General features: G+C 53.8%; 1 protein-coding gene across 1 annotated transcript; it reads right to left on the bottom strand.

Moving 5' to 3' along the window:
• Positions 1 to 14925: 14925 nt before the first annotated feature.
• On the bottom strand, positions 14926 to 17098 carry PTF1A (pancreas associated transcription factor 1a). The gene is made up of 2 exons (XM_048511498.1): positions 16397 to 17098; positions 14926 to 15446 (listed from the first exon to the last, which is right to left on the bottom strand). The coding sequence occupies exons 1-2, from the start codon at positions 17013 to 17015 to the stop codon at positions 15244 to 15246; spliced, it is 822 nt and encodes a 273-aa protein (XP_048367455.1). The 5' UTR covers positions 17016 to 17098; the 3' UTR covers positions 14926 to 15243.
• Positions 17099 to 17502: the final 404 nt, after the last annotated feature.

The raw sequence follows: 17502 nt of genomic DNA, 5'->3' as shown, positions 1-17502 counted from the left end.
CATCCACCTTGTATCTCCGGGTTATTGTGAAACATCTGGGATTTGGAGCCTGGCCTGCCAGAATTCAGGAAAATGTTCCCTCTGGTCCCTCTCCACACTACCCAAGCCCAAGAAATTTCAACTTGCTGTTCATACAGGGTTGGTTCTTTCTGCAAATGCCCTTTGTTTACCCCACGCTTCATGTTTATATTGTACCTCTTCCTTCAAGGAGCTCAAGGCAGTGCACGGCCTATCTGGGTTTTCTGGACTGTGTGCCTGAGGTCTGGTAATTTTAGCTTCTAACGTTTCACCCACATCTACAGCTGGTATCTTCAGAGACACATCAAGGTGAGATGTGTTTCTCTGCATGGCACATTTAACCATGGCATGCCTCTGAAAATGCCAGCCATAGGTGCGGGTGAAACGTTAGAAGCTAAAACTGCCAGACCACAGCCACACAGCCCAGAAAATCCACAACATCCAGTTAATCCTAGCTGTGAAAACCTTCAACAATACAATTCATGTTGGATGACTTCATTATTTATGGTGGATGGGATTTGGCAATATTAAAAAGTATATTTGGCTGATTCCGGACAGGAGAGCTTATCTCCTCTCTGCCCCGCTGTGGCATCAGGTGCGTGCCTGAAGTACTCTTGCTTTTCCGTGGGGACAAGAAAGAGCAGCAGGTATACAACAGCTTCCTTGTACACTGGTACAAGGAAGTTTGCCATGCACCACTTCTGCTCCCTGTGCGTGGCAACTTCCTTGTCACTGATGTACAAGGAAGTTTGCCACAACAGGGTTCAATTGCCAGTGGGCTACAGGGGCCTCCTGTGTAATTGGCTCTTGTGTACTATCTTAGCAATCACTTAAAAATGGCTGATTTCAATGTATTTTCAACTTCAAGTGTTATTTCCAGCAAGGGCTTCCATTACTCCAGAGTTTAACTTCAAAACGTCTGCCCAATGTAAATTTTTGTTCATAGGTCATACAAAGTGATCATGAAGAGTTTAGCTGAACCTGTGCACCGTGACTTTCCTTGACTACTGACGAAGATTGCAGGTAGCCTGATTGTTTCAAATAACGTTCCCAAACTAGCAATGATATAAATGGCTTTTCATGAGGTTTAGGCTACGTGACACAAAATTACAAGCTTCTAAGTTCCATGGAACTTTTCAGCAAGCTGGATGTTCAGTATAAAAACTGAATAGCCGTCAAGCGGGAGATGTTCCCAGGATGATAAAGAAATCAATGTAGAATACAAGGATCGTTGTTGATTTACAGTGCAAACCCAGGTATACTTTCCTCAGAGTCAGCCTCATTGAATAGACTTGAGCGGAGTCTAAGCAGACTGCATAGATTTGCTCCCTTATAGACCAATCACCAGTAGGGTAGTGCTCAATTGCCTGGAGAAAAATGTCCTGTCTCTTTAGTAGAGTTTCAATGTGTGCAAATGGACAGGCAGAGCTTCTCCTGCCATGGAGGTAAATGGAGTGACCTAGTAAATAACATCCAGGTCAGTATTTGTTAAAGCAGCTGTTCTCAACCTGTGGGTTGCGACCCCTTTCGGGGTCAAATGACCCTTTCACAGGGGTCGCCTAAAACTCTCTGCAACGGTGTTCTCCATCTGTGAAAAGGATAAATGTTAGGGTTGGGGGCCACCAAAACATGAGGAACTGTATTAAAGGGTCGCGGCATCAGGAAGGTTGAGAACCACTGTGTTAAAGGCACAGGATATCTCCCTCACAACTGTCAAGCATCTCTACGGTTGCCAGCAGAACTGGGGAAAGCTTCCTGTCACTAACTGAATATTTACGGCATACTATTTAAAAGAAGAAGAGGAGTTTGGATTTATATCCTCCTTTCTCTACTGTAAGGAGACTCAAAGGGGCTTACAATCGCCTTTCCCTTCCACCCCCCTCAGCAAACACCCTGTGAGGTGGGTGGGGCTGGGAGAGCTCCAAAGAACTGTGACAAGCCCAAGATCACCCAGCTGGCATGTGTTGGAGTGCGCAAGCTAATCTGGTTCACCAGATAAGCCTCCACAGCTCAAGTGGCAAAGCGGGGAATCAAACCCAGTTCTCCAGATTAGAGCGCATCTGCTGTTAACCACTACACCACCTGCTGTTACTTAACCTGCATGCCATTAAAAGTGTCAGCTGCCTGTTTCCACACACTGAGCCTTCATTAAAGTGACAAGACATTTCCCCACACACATATATAATGTTGGCAACCCAAAGGAATATTCTATAATGTGTTCCTCCACCTGCAGTGCCTTCTATCACCTCAGATCTCTGTCGCTTCTCTGTTCCCTCATCGCCTTGCCTATGTAAACTTGGCCTCAGTGGAATAAAAGGTTGTTTGGCGCACAACAGGTTTCAAATGCACTGAGGATCTCTGAGACAATCCAACAAAAAAGTAGCCTTTGAGAACAGAAAAGCTGATCAGTATTTAGTGAACCACAACTTTCTCCCCAACACCTGTGGGAAGTGGAATATGGACTTGCAGGCAAAACTCAGGTACCTCCAATTTTAGAACTGAGGTATTCAGTCCCTTTTTAAAATCAGATCTCCACTTCGATTCGATTGTGTCTGATCATGGGAGCTTTGCCTCTGGAAAGCTTACGCCCTGAAATTCTTGTTGGCCTGTAAGGTGCTGCTGAACTCAAATCTAACATTTAAAAATCTATTTTGCACAACGTTAAAAATGTCCCCTTCCCTCTGCCGTCCAGTAATTATGATTAACCCAAGGGAGAAGTGATGGGCTTAAAGCATGAGAGTTGCCAATAACCTGAGGGGAGGGTGGATCCCATGTCCTTGATAGAAGTTTGGTGGGATCCTATTTACTTCCTTGTCATGTAAGACTTTAGATGACCCTTTCTAAATATGAATCCTATTAAAGGGACAGGATACTTTCCCCCCTCCAGGCTGTTGGCAACCCGACAAGGCACTAAGTCCTGAGCTGTAAAGCCAGGAAATGCTCAGAGGGCTGCGTTTGGGAGACGCAGCGCCCCCCCCCCCCCCCCCACGCCTATCCACACAATGGTCTGCTGTAACACTGCCATTCTTCAACCAACAACTCCCGCTCTGTGTGCCACCGGCCCTTCCAAAGGATTGTTGCCCTAGAAACTTGGTTTCAATCTCCTGCTATATATCAACAACCTTGTTTTAGTCGTCCCCGGACTGAATCACAGTTACACAGTTTGGCGCTTCTTTCAAATTTCCTCCCAGCACTTGGGCCAAAGAAAGGAATTTTTCTCCTTTAGAAATGAATTGGCTTAATTAGTAAGTAGATTAATGGCCGTGGCTGGTGAGTTGGTTTCCAGCAGAGTTTCACCAGAGAGGGTTAATCGGAGTCAGGGCTGGAATCTTTCCCAGAACTGGCGGCCAGCCATTTTCCACCAACCAATCAAGCCCAGAAACAAACGCCCTTCGCAAGACCTACCAGAGAAATAGAGCTGATGGGTTTTCTTGGAGAAACACCAGCAAAAGCTGCCCAAACAAGTGGCTGATGCTCTGCAGGGCTATTGAAGTGATGCCTAGAATCTTTTAACACGTGGTGTCAAACCAGGGCCCAACACAGGACATAAATGTGACTTGGTCAGGCTGGGGCCTGGGAGGAGGGTGACTGCCAGGATTGGGGAGTCCACACATGCAGAGTCGCTAGTCCAAGCAGTCATGCCTCTTCCACAGGGGCTGGCTCGACCAAGTCACATATATGTCCTATCCAGCCCTTGTAATAAAGGAGTTTGCATCCCTGGTCTAACATGGAGCCAATCCCTAGAAAACTGGGCATGGAACTGGGTTCAAAATTCTGTTCATCAGGGTGCCTTGAGCAGGTAATTTTTTCTTCTCTTGTTGTGCACTTCTTATCCTTTTGTAAAAAGAGGTAGGAATGATCTATCCCCCGCAGGGCATTGTGAAGGCTGGTGATGGCCCTGACTTAAATAGAATTTAGGCTACATGCATCCAAAGATTGCAACACTTCTGTTCAAAGGGCATTCCTTCAGCATCTTCTCATATGCTGGAGTCAAAGTCCCAGTTACACAGAAGAAACATACAGACTGGTTCACGCATGCATGTCAATCAGAGGTTGTCCTGCTCCGAGTTGCTTTAATCAGTGCTCTCTATGTGAATTCTCCCAATCAACAAATGTTGCATTCAAAGTGGCATTCAGCTGATATAAAAGTTCCTTTGCCTGGTTTGAGCTTTGTGATCCTGCATGATTTGTTCCACAGGTGTAAACCATCCATCATGCATATCCATGCGTGTATGCTCAGCCTTATTTTCATGCAATCATGTTCGCATATTTACTCCGCTATAGAGGCTTGAAAACTGCAGCCCAAGTGTAAGGAATTGTGGCTAAGCAGTAGAGAAAAAAAACTAGGTACTGGCTTTAGTCAAGTCAAACTTTTCATATGGCCCTGGCTTGCTAAATCAGTGTGTTTTTACATCAGAGAAAGGCAAAACCACACCAATATTCAGAAGCTCCAAGTTCTGACAAATAAATAGTGGGATGTAGGGTATTTTTTTTAATCAGATTTTTAAACTAGACTGCAAACAAGACTCCAATTTCCCTTGGAATAAGAACTTTTGAACAAGAGCATCCACAACAGCAACATTGCTTGTTGTTGTTTTTTCCCCATAGTGATAAAAAACGCATTCATAGTTTCACTAGCAGCTGCAAAAAAAGAAAAAAGAAAAGTCTTGCAAAATAATCCCTGCTGAGAAATGCATATAATAGGAAAAACAGATCGCCTGGACAAGCGGCGTAATTAATGCCAGAAAAGGCCAAACCGGTTTCATAGTTTGCCTTTTGAGGATATCAAAACGAGACCTCGTGAAAAATGACGCATGCTTTTTGCACTGCTGAAAGCTGGCAACTGGCAGAGGCTCTCCCCCCTCCCCAACCGCACCCCCCCCCCCGCACCCCGCCCGGTCTTCTCTCTTTAACTTTTCTGCCTCTGAACAAAGGGGTCGGCAGAACTAGCTAGGTTGTAATGAGTTCTGTGTCCCCAGCCCATTAAGGGCATCATGGAAACATATTGTATCGAAATCGTTTGGAGGAGAATACTGGGGATGAAAGAGAATGGGTGCTTTGATCAGCTCTCGGGGGTCCTGAGCGCGCACAGACTGGCTTGCAAGGCCGCATTCAGCTCCAGCGAGACACACTTACGAGACCATGCAATGCAATTTGCATATCTGTAATTTATCACATTTGGGTCCCCAAACATTCCCCCCACCCCACCCCGCAAGGTAAATAAAAGTTGTCCTGAATAACAAGTATCCATCATCTCGGAGCCAGAGGAAAAACAGTCTCTGGAGAAGTCTGCAGAGTGCAAAAGAAAATGCAATGCAGGCCAGTGAAGGAAAGTTCAAAGAGTTCCTTTAGACAGCAGGTTCAAGGCTAGTAAAAAAAACACCAAGCCGGGCTTTGGCAGCAGCAGTCGCCATCCGTCGCTGTCCCGCCGCAAACAAGCGTTTGGGAATCCAACTCGTAAAAAGAAATCGCCCCGAGGCACGTGGGGAGAGCAAAGAAACTGTGAGAGGGAGCATCTTGTGTGTGTGCCAAGCGAAAGATACACTTTGGCACCTCGCACGAGGGAAAGCCCCGGCCTTTTGGCACAGTCTTTTTATTTTATGTATTGTTGAAGACTTTCACCCCCCCCCCCAATTTAATTGGATGTTGTGGGTTTCCCCAGGCTGTGTGGCCGTGGTCTGGTAGATCTTGTTCCGAACGTTTCGCCTGCATCTGTGGCTGGCATCTTCAGAGGTGTATCATCTTCGGAGTGTAACACACTTCTCTCTGTGATACACCTCTGAAGATGCCAGCCACAGATGCAGGCGAAACGTTAGGAACAAGATCCACCAGACCACGGCCACACAGCCCGGGGAAATCCACAACAACCATTTTTTATATTTTATCTTAGGCTCCTCGGATCTTCCTTAATTTCAGCCATTCTTGGGGTACTGCACTGTCCCTTCTTTCTGAAGAGCGGGGGAGGAGATAAAAATCGCCTCCCCTCCTCTCCATCCCCAGAGAGGAAAAAGCTTTTTGGGGAGTCCAGCCCAGAACAAGAGGCCCCTTAACACGCCGCCATTGTTCGAGCCTGGAACAAACTTCACTTAAACAGCAAACAAGACTCTTCAACTTGACCTTGGAAAAGGGCTCCGACCCTGCAGCTCATCTATCAAGCCACCCCCCGTGACAATGATGCATTTCCAACTATTGTCAGATCATGAAAAGATTGATAAATTCGCCTCCGCACACTCGGAGGGAGCGCTCCTTTTGGAGAGAAGCTCGCTGGATAAAGTGCGCCGTCTCATCCCCAGGTCTTGGGGGGGCGGGGAGGAGAAGGGGGGGAGGCGGCGGCGAAGAGAAACGAGCCGTCTTAAATCAGAGCGGTCATATTTCTTGGAGGGGCACGAGAAAGCTGGGGACAATCCCTCTCGTATTAAACGCAATATTTCTGGGCTTTGGCGCGGAACAAAAGTCATAGCAAGACGTCTTTGTGACTAATTCAGTCAAAGGGCCGGCTCTGGTTCCCCCTGCAGAAAGGTCACTGTCGTTGTGTATGGTCCACCAAGGGGGGGTTTTCACAAGGCAAACGGAGCCAGCTGTCCCTGTCACACTCTCCGCTCTGGGGGAGCCCACACTGGGCATGGTTGTTAACTTCATTCTACACCTGCAAAATCTACCCATTTCCAAGACTTTTCAAGGGCTGTTTTTTTCCCCTGAACCCCCTCTTTTTTGCCCCTTCTCCTCCTCCACTTTGACAACGACTATTCAAGTCTGCCTTGAAAGCGGCGGCAAGAAAGGGGGCCGCTTTCCACGCTTCGGGTGGGGGCCCATTGAGCGCTTCGCCAAAGGCGCTGCCTGCCACAAAACGCCGTTTGACAAAGTCCCAAATACTTTGCGCCAACGTGGAAACGGCCTGTTGCTAACGGAAGTGCCCTTTCGCCGAAGCCCGGTCGCCAGGCGAAGGGACGCTGGCCAGGCAGGCAGGCACGCAGGCAGGCCGCCTCCTTCCCTTGGCCAGGGCCTTTCCTCCTGCTTGGTCTGCTTGGAGCTCTTCCCCTCCTGGCCGGAGGCACACAAGGCGGCTCCCTCTCTCTCTCTGTCTCCACCACCCCTTCCTGCCTCCTCTCCGTCCTTGGAAGGCGTCGGCCCAGTCCCAGCGCCAGCAGCCTCAGGCACGGGCGACGGAGCGATTCAGAGGCTAAAGCCTGAACTGGAAGGGACTCGAATGCCCTGCCCACGGGCCACTTGGACTCTGGCCCTGGGCGCCTGGCCCAAGCCCACGGGGGACCTTGGCGAGGGACGGGCGCCCAACGTTGGCGCGGGGAGGCTCCCCAAGAACGAAGGGTGGCCTTGGCGCCTGCCCCCTCGCCAGGGTCCGGCTCCCCCTCCCAGGGGGCTTAGAAATACCCTCCGCAATCCCCAGGGCCCAGCCAGCCAGCCAGCCAGCCAGCCGCTTGGAGCAGAGGCCTGGCGCAGCAGCCGAGGCCCGCTGGCTCGCCTGTGCCCCAAGGCGAGCCAGGGCCCTTCAGAACGGAGGGAGAGGGGTCGCCCCACCACTCTGGCCCGGCCCAGGCGGCCTGCTTGGGGTTCTCGGCCGCGCCTCGCCAACATGGCCCGCCTCAGCCGCGCTCGGCCAGGGGAAGCCAGTGTCGGCCCGGAGGCGCGCCAGGCGCCCGGCGCAACAAGTTGCCGCAAAGCAGGTGCGCCGGAAGGCGAGGGGAAGGCCCTGGTGGCGCGGTCGGCTAAGGAAGCCGGGGGCTCGGGGGGCTCCTGGGTCTGGGCTAAGGTCAAGGAGGAGCGGCCGTCCGTGGGGGCGCATCGCCGGCGAGCCCATTGACCTCGGGGCAGACCTGGGCGCAGAGGCGGCGCAGAGCGCCCGCGGCACCGTTCCAGGCAGGGACAGCCGGCTCTCCTCCCTCCAGGAGCCGGCCGGGGGGCGAATCCTGGGGGCAGGCGAGGTTCTCCCCTCTTGCCGTGCCTTCCAGGTGCCCGCAGCCGCCGGCCCGCCTTTCTCCCCGCGCGCCCAGGCCTCGGGCCGGGCCGCCTTGGCGGGACCCCTCTTGGAGACGTCGATGCGTAACGAGGCCTGGCCAGGCGGAGAGCCTTTCTCGGCGGCCCCCTTCGCAGCCTCTCACACCCGCGAGGCCGGCCCGAGGGGGACCGAGGGTCCACCAGGGGCCCCTCCCTGCTCCGGGGTCCTTTGGCCGGGCTCCTCGCTGGCTGCCTCGAGCCCGGGGAGGGGAGGGGAGAGGCGAGGGCCGTGCGCGCCTCCACCCGGGGTCCCTGGCCAGGCGCTCGCGCCAGAGTTTGGGGACACTTTGGCCAAGCTGGCCGGAGAGCCGCTTCCCTCTCGAGCGCCGGCTCGCAAGCGCTCGGCAGCCTGGCTGAGGCCTCCGGGGGGCTCCCTGGACCAGGCTGAGGGCGGCCTGAAGCCGGGGGGCGGCCGAGGGGGGGCGGCGACCGCGGCCGAGAGGCGCCCGGGGAGGCCCCTGTGCGCCAGGCTGGCGGCGCGCTGGGCCGAGGCAGGCCGCTCTCTCTCCGGCAGCCGCGCGCGCCAGGCCCGCCGCTCCAGCCGCTCAGCCTCCCCCGCCGCCGCCCCTTTGTTCGCCTTAAAAGTGATGCTGCGAATTAAAAGCCCGGACAGCGTTCCCCCCCCCTGCTCGCAAGGCCCCGAGAAGGGCCCTTGAGCTTGGCAAAAATCAGGCGAATCATTCAGCGTGCCACCCCGCACCTGTGATCTTGGCATTGAAAAACCCCGCGGACCCCGTCCCTATTAAACTTAATTATTCCCCCCGGCCACACAATGCTTGAAATGGAGCAGGTTGGAGTCTGTTTATTGGTCGTAAATGTTTTTCTGAAGATCTTCTGAATCTCATTGTTAGCTCGTTGTTTGAGGCTGCCCTCTTTCTTTCAGCCGAGAGTAGCCTTGGACTTTTCAATTTTCAATCGTAACATCTGCTTAATCGTACGGATCAAAATATGGAGACACAAAACATATGTAATGGTGGATTTGTTAAATCCTGGTAATGAGTTATTAACAAGGGAAAACAATAGGCCAGGATGGTGAGAGCCGTATGGTAACAGAGTCACTTCATGCAACGCTTGACGTTCCCCTTCTTGATAAATGGAACTTAGGTCTGAACGGCAGGTGATAGCAGGAAAATCAATGTCTTTAGAGGCCGGCACGGAGACTTTTTTTTTTCTGTGTGAAAAATTAGGAGACATAAAATTTAATTGGCTGATCAGGCAAGGGGGGAGGGAGGCCGCGGTCTTAAGTTTAATTGCCGGTTGAAGGCTGAGACAAAAAAAAAATAGAACAAAACTTGGGCCTGTTTGTTTGCTTGCATCCCCAGCTCCCCTTTTGCAAAGTGCATCGTTGAAAATGTGTTTTATTATAACACACGTCATGCTTTACAGTTCCCATATTGTGTCAAGACAATGCTTAATGGTACATTAAAGACAAGCAAACCATGCCAACACGTCTTGGAGACATTGTGGGGGCCTCTCTGCCTCTTTGCTTGCTTTAGGCAGCTGCGCCCAGAAACACAAAAAGAACAAGTTTGAAATACCAGGTGCATCCGAGAGAAACCCGACAGGGATTGATATGTTATAGCCCAGGACATGAACCTAGCAATAAAGATATCATTTCGATTGTCTGCGGCTTCCACGCCGTGTAAGAGGCAAAGAGGCGCCCGGGCTGCCTCCTTTTGCTGGCAGCGACGCGGCCCTCGCTGGGTTTCCCTATCTGCCTCGGCCAAATCCGAACACCTGTTGGCCGGGCCGCCCATCCCGTCGTGGGAATCGTTGCCTCCCCATGCTTCCAGATCTGGGAAAGGCAATTTGTTGTGGAATGAGCGCGGGAACGTTTCCACAGGCTTGGCGGAGGGGGAGAGAGGGGGGGAAAGGAGGGAGATTTACCAGGGGCACTCAACTGGTGTTTGTTCGTCCTGGCAGCTGGTCCCCGATGCCCCTGCAAAAGAGACCTTAATGAAAATAGGATGAGTTCATGCCTAGCCCGGGTTTCACACCCCATATATTATAGGGGCCGCTTTAATCCGGATATTGGCAGGTTAGACCGCCTGGGAATTTCGACGGAGCAGGTTCTCAGTGCCTTCTCTGCGCCCTCCTGCCTCGGCTGGCTGGCGGGAGCACCCTTCCCTGTTCCCATACCTTCCCTGCACTTTGGGGTCGGGGAGATTGATGCGTTGGGGTTTTAATAGTCGCCTTTTCTCTCCGCCAGCTTTTTGTATGGCTCCCTCTCGCCTTTTCAATGGGATGTAAGGGGCATCACAATTACCCTGGGTCTCAAGGGCCAGGACAGTCTGATGAAACCAAGACGGGGGGCTGGGGGGGAGCCGAGGAGGCTGCCTCTAAAGATGTCAGCGGCCTCGGGAGATGGCTTGGGTTTTTTTTGTGTTTGACATAAATCACCGGATCTGCGGGCTTGGGGCACATTTCTAGGGGAGGAGGAGGAGGAGGAGGAGGAGGGACCAGGCTGGGCGAGGCAGTGCTAGGCCAGGCCTGCAGAAGCTGCCACCAGCATTGCGGCTCCGAAGAAGAGTTGGATTTATATCCCCCTTTTCTCTCCTGTAAGGAAACTCAAAGGGGCACACCCCCCACACACAACAAACACCCTGTGAGGTAGGTGGGGCTGAGAGAGCTCAGAAGAACCCTGACTAGCCCAAGGTCACCCAGCTGGCATGTATTGGAGTGTACAAGCTAATCTAGTTCACCAGATAAGCCTCCACAGCTCAAGTGGCAGAGCTGGGAATCAAACCCAGTCCTCCAGATTAGAGTGCACCTGCTCTTACCCACTACACCATGCTGCGCAGCAATCCACACCTTCCTTGGCGCCTTTTCTGCTCCCCGTCTGGGGGCTGCTTTGGACAGCCTTCAGGGACATGGCAGATCTGGGGGTTTGGGTCAAGGAGACTTCTGGTATTTGCTGAAGCCTGAATTCTTAGCTGGGCTGTTTTCGAAGAGGATGGCCGATGGCTTGAAAGAAAGTGACTTACTGACTTTCCACCAGACTGCCGGAGGGGTGGAGCGGAGGGATGCATAATTCATTTCAGGATAACCCACCAGCCTAAAGGGAGGGAGCCGATCTATGAATATTGTTATTGTTGTTCTGAAGGGGGGGGGAGAAGAGGGGGAAGACCGATTTCAAAGAGTTGAATAGCTGTCAATCATGCAAGCCCACACGCTGGTTCTTCCAGTGCCAAGCAAAATATTACCCACACACCCACATGGGGAAGCGCACACACACGCGCACACACACACACACACACACACACACAGAGAGAGAGAGAGAGAGAGAGAGAGAGAGAGAGAGAGAGAGCTCCCAAAAGTGCTGCTGCAAATTTGGGTGTTTTTTTTTTTCTCCTGTCGCTTTTCACAGCACCGGGGCTCGAAGCTTCCCTTGGACGGACGACCCCTGTTTGGAAGAACTCGAAAGCTCCGAGGTGCCTGTTTATTTCTCGGGGGCGGCGGGGGGGGGACTTCTGCAGCTCGGCTCCGGGGCTGGGGAGTCCCGGCCAAAGAGCCCGTCAGTCTCTTTGAAGGTTGCCTTTTAAAGGGACTTGCCAAGCCAAGACAGGAGAGTGACAAGATAGAGACCCCGGTGTTTCCCATGCCGAGCCCGGCTCTTCCGCTTGATCTGCACCATACTAAAGGACATGAGGAGGCATTGAATGACAAAAACACCCCGCACGCAGGCACGCACGCACGCACGCACACACACACACACACACAAGTGGCACGGCCGCAGAAAAGGTGCCCTCTTACAATGCGTGCAGTGTTTGGCTTGTGCAGTGGCACAGGAACACGTCCGACGGAGGCGGAGGGCTCCCCAGACCCCCCCCTTCAGCCCCCCCCTCAAGCAGAGGGGGACCCTCCCGGCCCCGACGGCCAGCCAGGGCGACCGGGCCGGCGACCATTTGACTTTCTAATGAGCGTAATGCGATTACATGCTGCCTCCCGGGAGCCGACTTTCTGTGTGTAATGAGGTCCTAATGCGGGATCAAATCGAATTAGACTCCGGTTCTTCTTCCCTTTCTCTCTCGCTCCCCCGACAGGAAAGTCTGCAGAGTGGCTGCGAATGGCTCCCATCCCAGTTTTTTTTCTTGCGCGCGGGGGGGGGGGGACTTTTTGAACTCACTCGAGGTTGGGAGGGGGCAACGGAGCCTGGGTAATTGCTACTGGAGGGGGGGGGTCCCCTCTAATTAGGTTAATGCAATTAGCCCGCGGGGGGGGGGCGAGCACCAGATTGCTCCCCGAAAGTACCCCGGGAGTGCGGCGGGCTAATGACCCCTCGGCTCCTGCGGGGGCCGCCCAGTTCCCAGCCGCTGGAGCCCCCCTGGACGGGCCGCTCGGACGGGCGCCGGATCAGAGAAGGCATATGGGCCGTCCTCTCGCCGGACCCGCCCGGTCCCTGGCGTCTGACAAGCGGCGGGTACCACGGGAAAATCCGCACCTGCGGCCTTGGACAGCCGCAGGAGCAGCAACCGCAGCGGCAGCCTCGGGGCAGGCTCTCGGCCACTCCCCCCACCCCCAATCCCCGGGGGGAGGGGTGTGAGTCGAGAAGCCAGCGCCCCCCCATCAGCAAGCCTGCGTTAACCCCTCCGTCGCCAGGGTTAGAAGTGCAAAAGGAAGCTGGTTTGCAGCGCAATCCTAAAGAGAGTGTCGCCCTCCTAAGCCCAAGGAGTTTTGCAGGGGATTTAGAGGGGTGTCCCTCTAGGATTGCACCGCAGATGGCCTCTCTCGTGTTGGCTCCCCAGCCCAAAGGGCACTTCTAATGTCGGCTGGACGGAGGGGTTGCCCCCCTCACTCCAAACAAAGGCCTGGTGGCCCCGCCAGGAAACGATCCATTTCCTCCCAATCATTCTTTTCGGCAGAGTCTCTTGATGTCTGTGTTTTGCCCCCACCCCGCTCCCCAAACCTCCACCCGTGCTTCTGAGAAAAAGAGACTGCTCTTTGTGCAGATGAGCTGGCCTCAGGAGCCACACAAGTCCCTACCAACCCCCCTGGACCCCTCATGTGGCAGCGCAGCTTAGACCAAGGAGAACTTCCCTGCTGTTGGCAGGATTTTGCTCTTGCTTATTTCTTCTGCTCTAGGTCCCCTTCTGCACATGCAGAATAATACACTTTCAATCCACTGTCACAATTGTTTGCAAGTGGATTTTGCTATTCTACACAGTAAAATCCCGCTGCAAAGTGGATTGAAAGTGCATTATTTTGCATGTGCGGAAGGGGCCTAGGACAGCGCAACCCCTCCTGCCATCCTCTCAGCCGCCTTCCAGCTGATTCCCATTTTACGGGTGGAAAACTAAGGCTGAAAGTGAATTGGCCAAATTGTCCTGTGAATCAAGGATTGGAGAGGGGGAATCCCAGGCCTAGTTCCCCCAGCAACCACACCAAGTCGTTTCAAGGTTGTGTGGGGCATGGATTATCATTTGCATTTCAGTACTCACTGTTAGCTATCCTGAAGGATATCTTAAAAGCTATTGTAATGGTCAGATTTTTTTAAATTCAGATTTGGGACTGCAAGGCTACTTTTTGTTACACTGAGCTGACATCAGAGCCAAAGTGACTTAAAAAATATCAACATCCATCACTATAGTAGCAGATTCGGGTTAAGAGGTCTCCCGAATTAAATTAAAGACCAGCATGGAGCCTCTGCATTGTCCATGAGGTCTGAATGTTTGCTTGTTTTGAGCCCCATAAATTCATTGGGGTGATCATGGATCCTCACAGCCATTGTGATTAGGTAGATAGGAATCCAGTAGCACCTTGTAGACCAGGAAGAGCTTCAGGGTATGAGCTTAGAAGGGTCAGCGTAGTGTAGTGGTTAAGAGCAGGTGGAGAACCAGGAGAACCAGGTTTGATTCCCCACTCCTTCACCTGAGTGACAGAGACTTATCTGGTGAACCAGATGCGTTTTCACACTCTTACAGGCCTGCTGGGTGACCTTGGGTTACTCACAGTTCTTTGGAACTCTCTCAGCCCCACCTACCTCACAAGGTGTCTGTTATGGGGAGAGGAAGGGAAAGAAGCTTGTAAGCCACCTTGAGTCTCCTTACAGGAGATAAAGGTGGGATATAAATGCAAACTCTTCTTCTTCTTCTTCTTCTTCTTCTTCTTCTTCTTCTTCTTCTTCTTCTTCTTCTTCTTCTTCTTCTTCTTCTTCAATGGTCAGATAGGAGGTACCAGCTGCATCCCTGAATATCTGGTTGGTCTCCAAGGTACTACTGGGCTTAGATCCAGCTGTTCCACTACAGACCAACACCACCCTTATCTTTTCCTGGAGGGAAGTTGTCTGACATTATGTCTGTTTGCTCTTGACTACCCACAGTACCACCCCACTTGGCCAAAACTGAACATGAAGATACTGAAACTGGTACTTTCAATGGCATCAATGAAATATACTAGTACAAACTCACTGCTATAACCAAGAAAGGAACCTGGATGAAAAGTCCCTTCCCTAATGAATCAAAGCCTGGGCTCAGGGGAAGGTAGTTCAAAGGGAGCAGAATAAAGGGGAAAATTCTGCTACCCGCCTCTCTTCAAACTCTTCTGGAAGGAGACCTTTGGTAGGTAGGGCTGTAATGCACAAAACCTATAAAATAGGGTCACCATTAAAAAAACAACAATGAGGTTCTGCTTGTTAAAAACAGTCACCCCCCCCCCCACCTTCCACCCCCCCACTCAAATGTAGCAGTGAGGCATTTTTTGACAGGAAAGGTAGCAGGCCTGTAAGGTAAAAAAAAATTGGTTGAGGATTTTGCATTTGAACCCTACTGTGAGTCAAGAAATGGTCTCTTAGAGTCTGCGGGCACATCCAGCATTTCCCATTTCTCCACACATGCACTTCTCTAAAGAAATCACTTTTGATGTAATCAGAATTTATTATAACAATATAATTGGCACATTCATCACATGTCAATAAATTATCTTCACAGTTTTTGAGAAAGAGTTCTCTTTTTCCAGCCAAAGATTTGTCCGAATAGTCCGGCAGGAGGAACTCTAATCATTGCATATTTTATAATTAAGATAAATTATATAAATTATACATTCAAAAGGACAGTTCTGTTTCAGAAAATCTAAGCAATAAATAGATAAATAAAACGTTGATTGCCATTAGGAGACCTTTTTGTATTGTAGAGTACCTTTAAAAATAGAAGTCTTTAGGTACAAATATACAGGTGTAAATATTGTTCTATTTACAGGAGAAACAGCATTTCTGTTTCAGGGTAGGAAGTCAAACGGGGGCTCGTTTTCTATGTTGTTAAGGGAAGGCTGTTTGTTTGACTTTCTGGGGTCTTCTGGAGTCCAAACTTTAGCAGTTCTTATAATGTTTTGTTCCTTGAGCTGTTTTTCGTCAGTCCAGGATAGGGAATGTCCAGCCAGAGGAGGAAGTCCGTAATCTGGGTCGTTTGGAGAAGGTGATCCTGAGGGGAAACAGACGGAAGAGAAAGGCAGGCGGTTAGTACGGTCGCCAGGCACAGACATGTTGCACCGCTCGACCCAACCCAACACACTCTTCTCTCTTGGCTGCATCGGCGCCTGCGCTAAGTGCCTGTTGCATGTAGTGTGGGACCCGGTAGCCCCCCTCCCTCTTAGCTATCGGTCTCTATCTAGATCTATCTGCCACCCCCCACCCCCCATCACCAGGGAACCTCATATTTCCAGGTGAGAATGGACGGCTGCACTATCCGGGGCTTGTTGAAAGAGGCTTCACATCCCCGGATAGGAAAGCGCATGCCTTTGGAAACTCTGGCTTTATAGACCGCAGGAGTCTCTCTGGAGCCAGCGCGCCAAACCATATCTATGGCACGACTGCCAGTCCAGTCGCCCAGGGACGCTCAGCAGTGGCAAGGAGCGGCGGAGGTGGAGTCCAGCCAGGCACCTGACCTGACTTCGGTCCCTGCTGCCTTCCTGCGAGCCTTGAGGACGCGCGCGCGCTGGGTTGCCTGGAGAGCCAGCCCCTGCCTTCCCCTCGCTCGCTCGCCAGAGGGGCAGAGTTCGTGCGGGTGTGGAGCAGGCCGGAGGACGCCGGCCGGACCCGAACCCTGCGGCCCTCAGGACTTCTGCAGTTCGATCCCCTGCCATGCTGGACTGGAGAGGTGCTGGGTCCCAGAGGACGCGCAGGGGCGGGAGCCTATTTGGACACCTCTTGATGCGCACAGGAGGAAGGGACGATGCGGGGGAGGGGGAAGCCTTCTCTGCTGTCCCACCCTTCCTGGGGGCCACTGCCACAGGTGGGGGCGCGCCTGGGCTTGGAAAGGCGAGGGTGGCTGGAGCCCGGGACTGGGGCGCTGGCACGGCGCCGAGTCGCCACAGGGCTGCCAGCCTCGCCTTGCCTGCCAAGCGGTGACCTGCGAGGGCTCGGCGCACTTACTGGTGCCGCGGTGGCAGATGATGACCTTCTTGGGCTGGCCGGGGCTGTGGCTGCCGGCGCTGCGCAGGGGCAGGTCGGAGCGGACGAGCTCGCTGAGGAAGTTGATGTAGCCGATGGCGAGGCGCAGCGTGTCCACCTTGGAGAGGCGCTTCTCGTAGGGCAGCGTGGGGATGTGCGAGCGCAGCCCCTCGAAGGCGTCGTTGATGGACTGCATGCGCCGCCGCTCGCGCACGTTGGCCGCCTGGCGCAGCTGCTGCAGCTCGGTCTCCGAGCGCACCCGGCGCCGCCGCCGCGCCGCGCTCAGCGCCTTCCCCGCCGCCCGCCCGCAGCACGGGGAGCCCAGGTCCGACGGCGAGGCGGGCGGCGACCCGAAGGCGCCGGCCGCGCAGCAGAAGGAGCCCTGCGCCGGACCCCCCTGGCCGGGCCCGGCAGCGCGGTAGCAGGCGTGGAAGGGCGCGTCCGGGAAGTCGCCCTCGTCGCCGTCCAGCAGGTCGTCGCCATCCAGCGGGTCGCGGGACGAGTGGTCGCCGAAGAAGTCCTCGTGGTCGAAGTAGGCCGCCGCCGCCGCCGAGAAGGAGTCCAGCCCGGCGGGGAAGTGCTCCAGCAGCACCGCCTCCATGCCGGCCCCGGCCTCGAACTCCTGCGGCGCCGGGACTCGGTCTGGCGGGCGGGCGGGCGGGCGCGCTCTGCACCCCCGGAGGGAGCCTGCGGACGCAGCGGAGCGGCCGACCGGCACGCGAGGGTTCTTATAGGGACAACCACAGGCGCGTGCCATTCACCCACCGCGCCAGCCAATCAGGGAGACCCGGGAGGGGGGTACAGGAGAGGGCGGGGGGGGGGGAACGAGACGGGCAAGGGGGAGGGAGACACACCTAGGCGGTTTCCAAAGGGGGCGGGACCGGAGCCTCCAGAAGCAGGCGGGGCCCCCTCCCTCCCTCCCTCCCCCGGGCTCTCCGCTCGCCTCTCACGGCCTGATTCCGTGGCTTGTCCACTAAGAGCCTTGTTGGCCAGCCACAGGTGCCCGGGCATCCTCGCACAGGGAGGGGAGGGGAGGTGTAGCGGGCTGGGCGTCGAGGGCCCCCGGGGCTCTCTCGGGCGCTATCAGC

Source organism: Sphaerodactylus townsendi, linkage group LG11 (assembly GCF_021028975.2).
Source record: "Sphaerodactylus townsendi isolate TG3544 linkage group LG11, MPM_Stown_v2.3, whole genome shotgun sequence".
Taxonomy (NCBI): domain Eukaryota; kingdom Metazoa; phylum Chordata; class Lepidosauria; order Squamata; family Sphaerodactylidae; genus Sphaerodactylus; species Sphaerodactylus townsendi.
The sequence above is the reverse complement of the archived record's forward strand: the minus strand, read 5'-3'. Positions and strand labels throughout refer to the sequence as shown.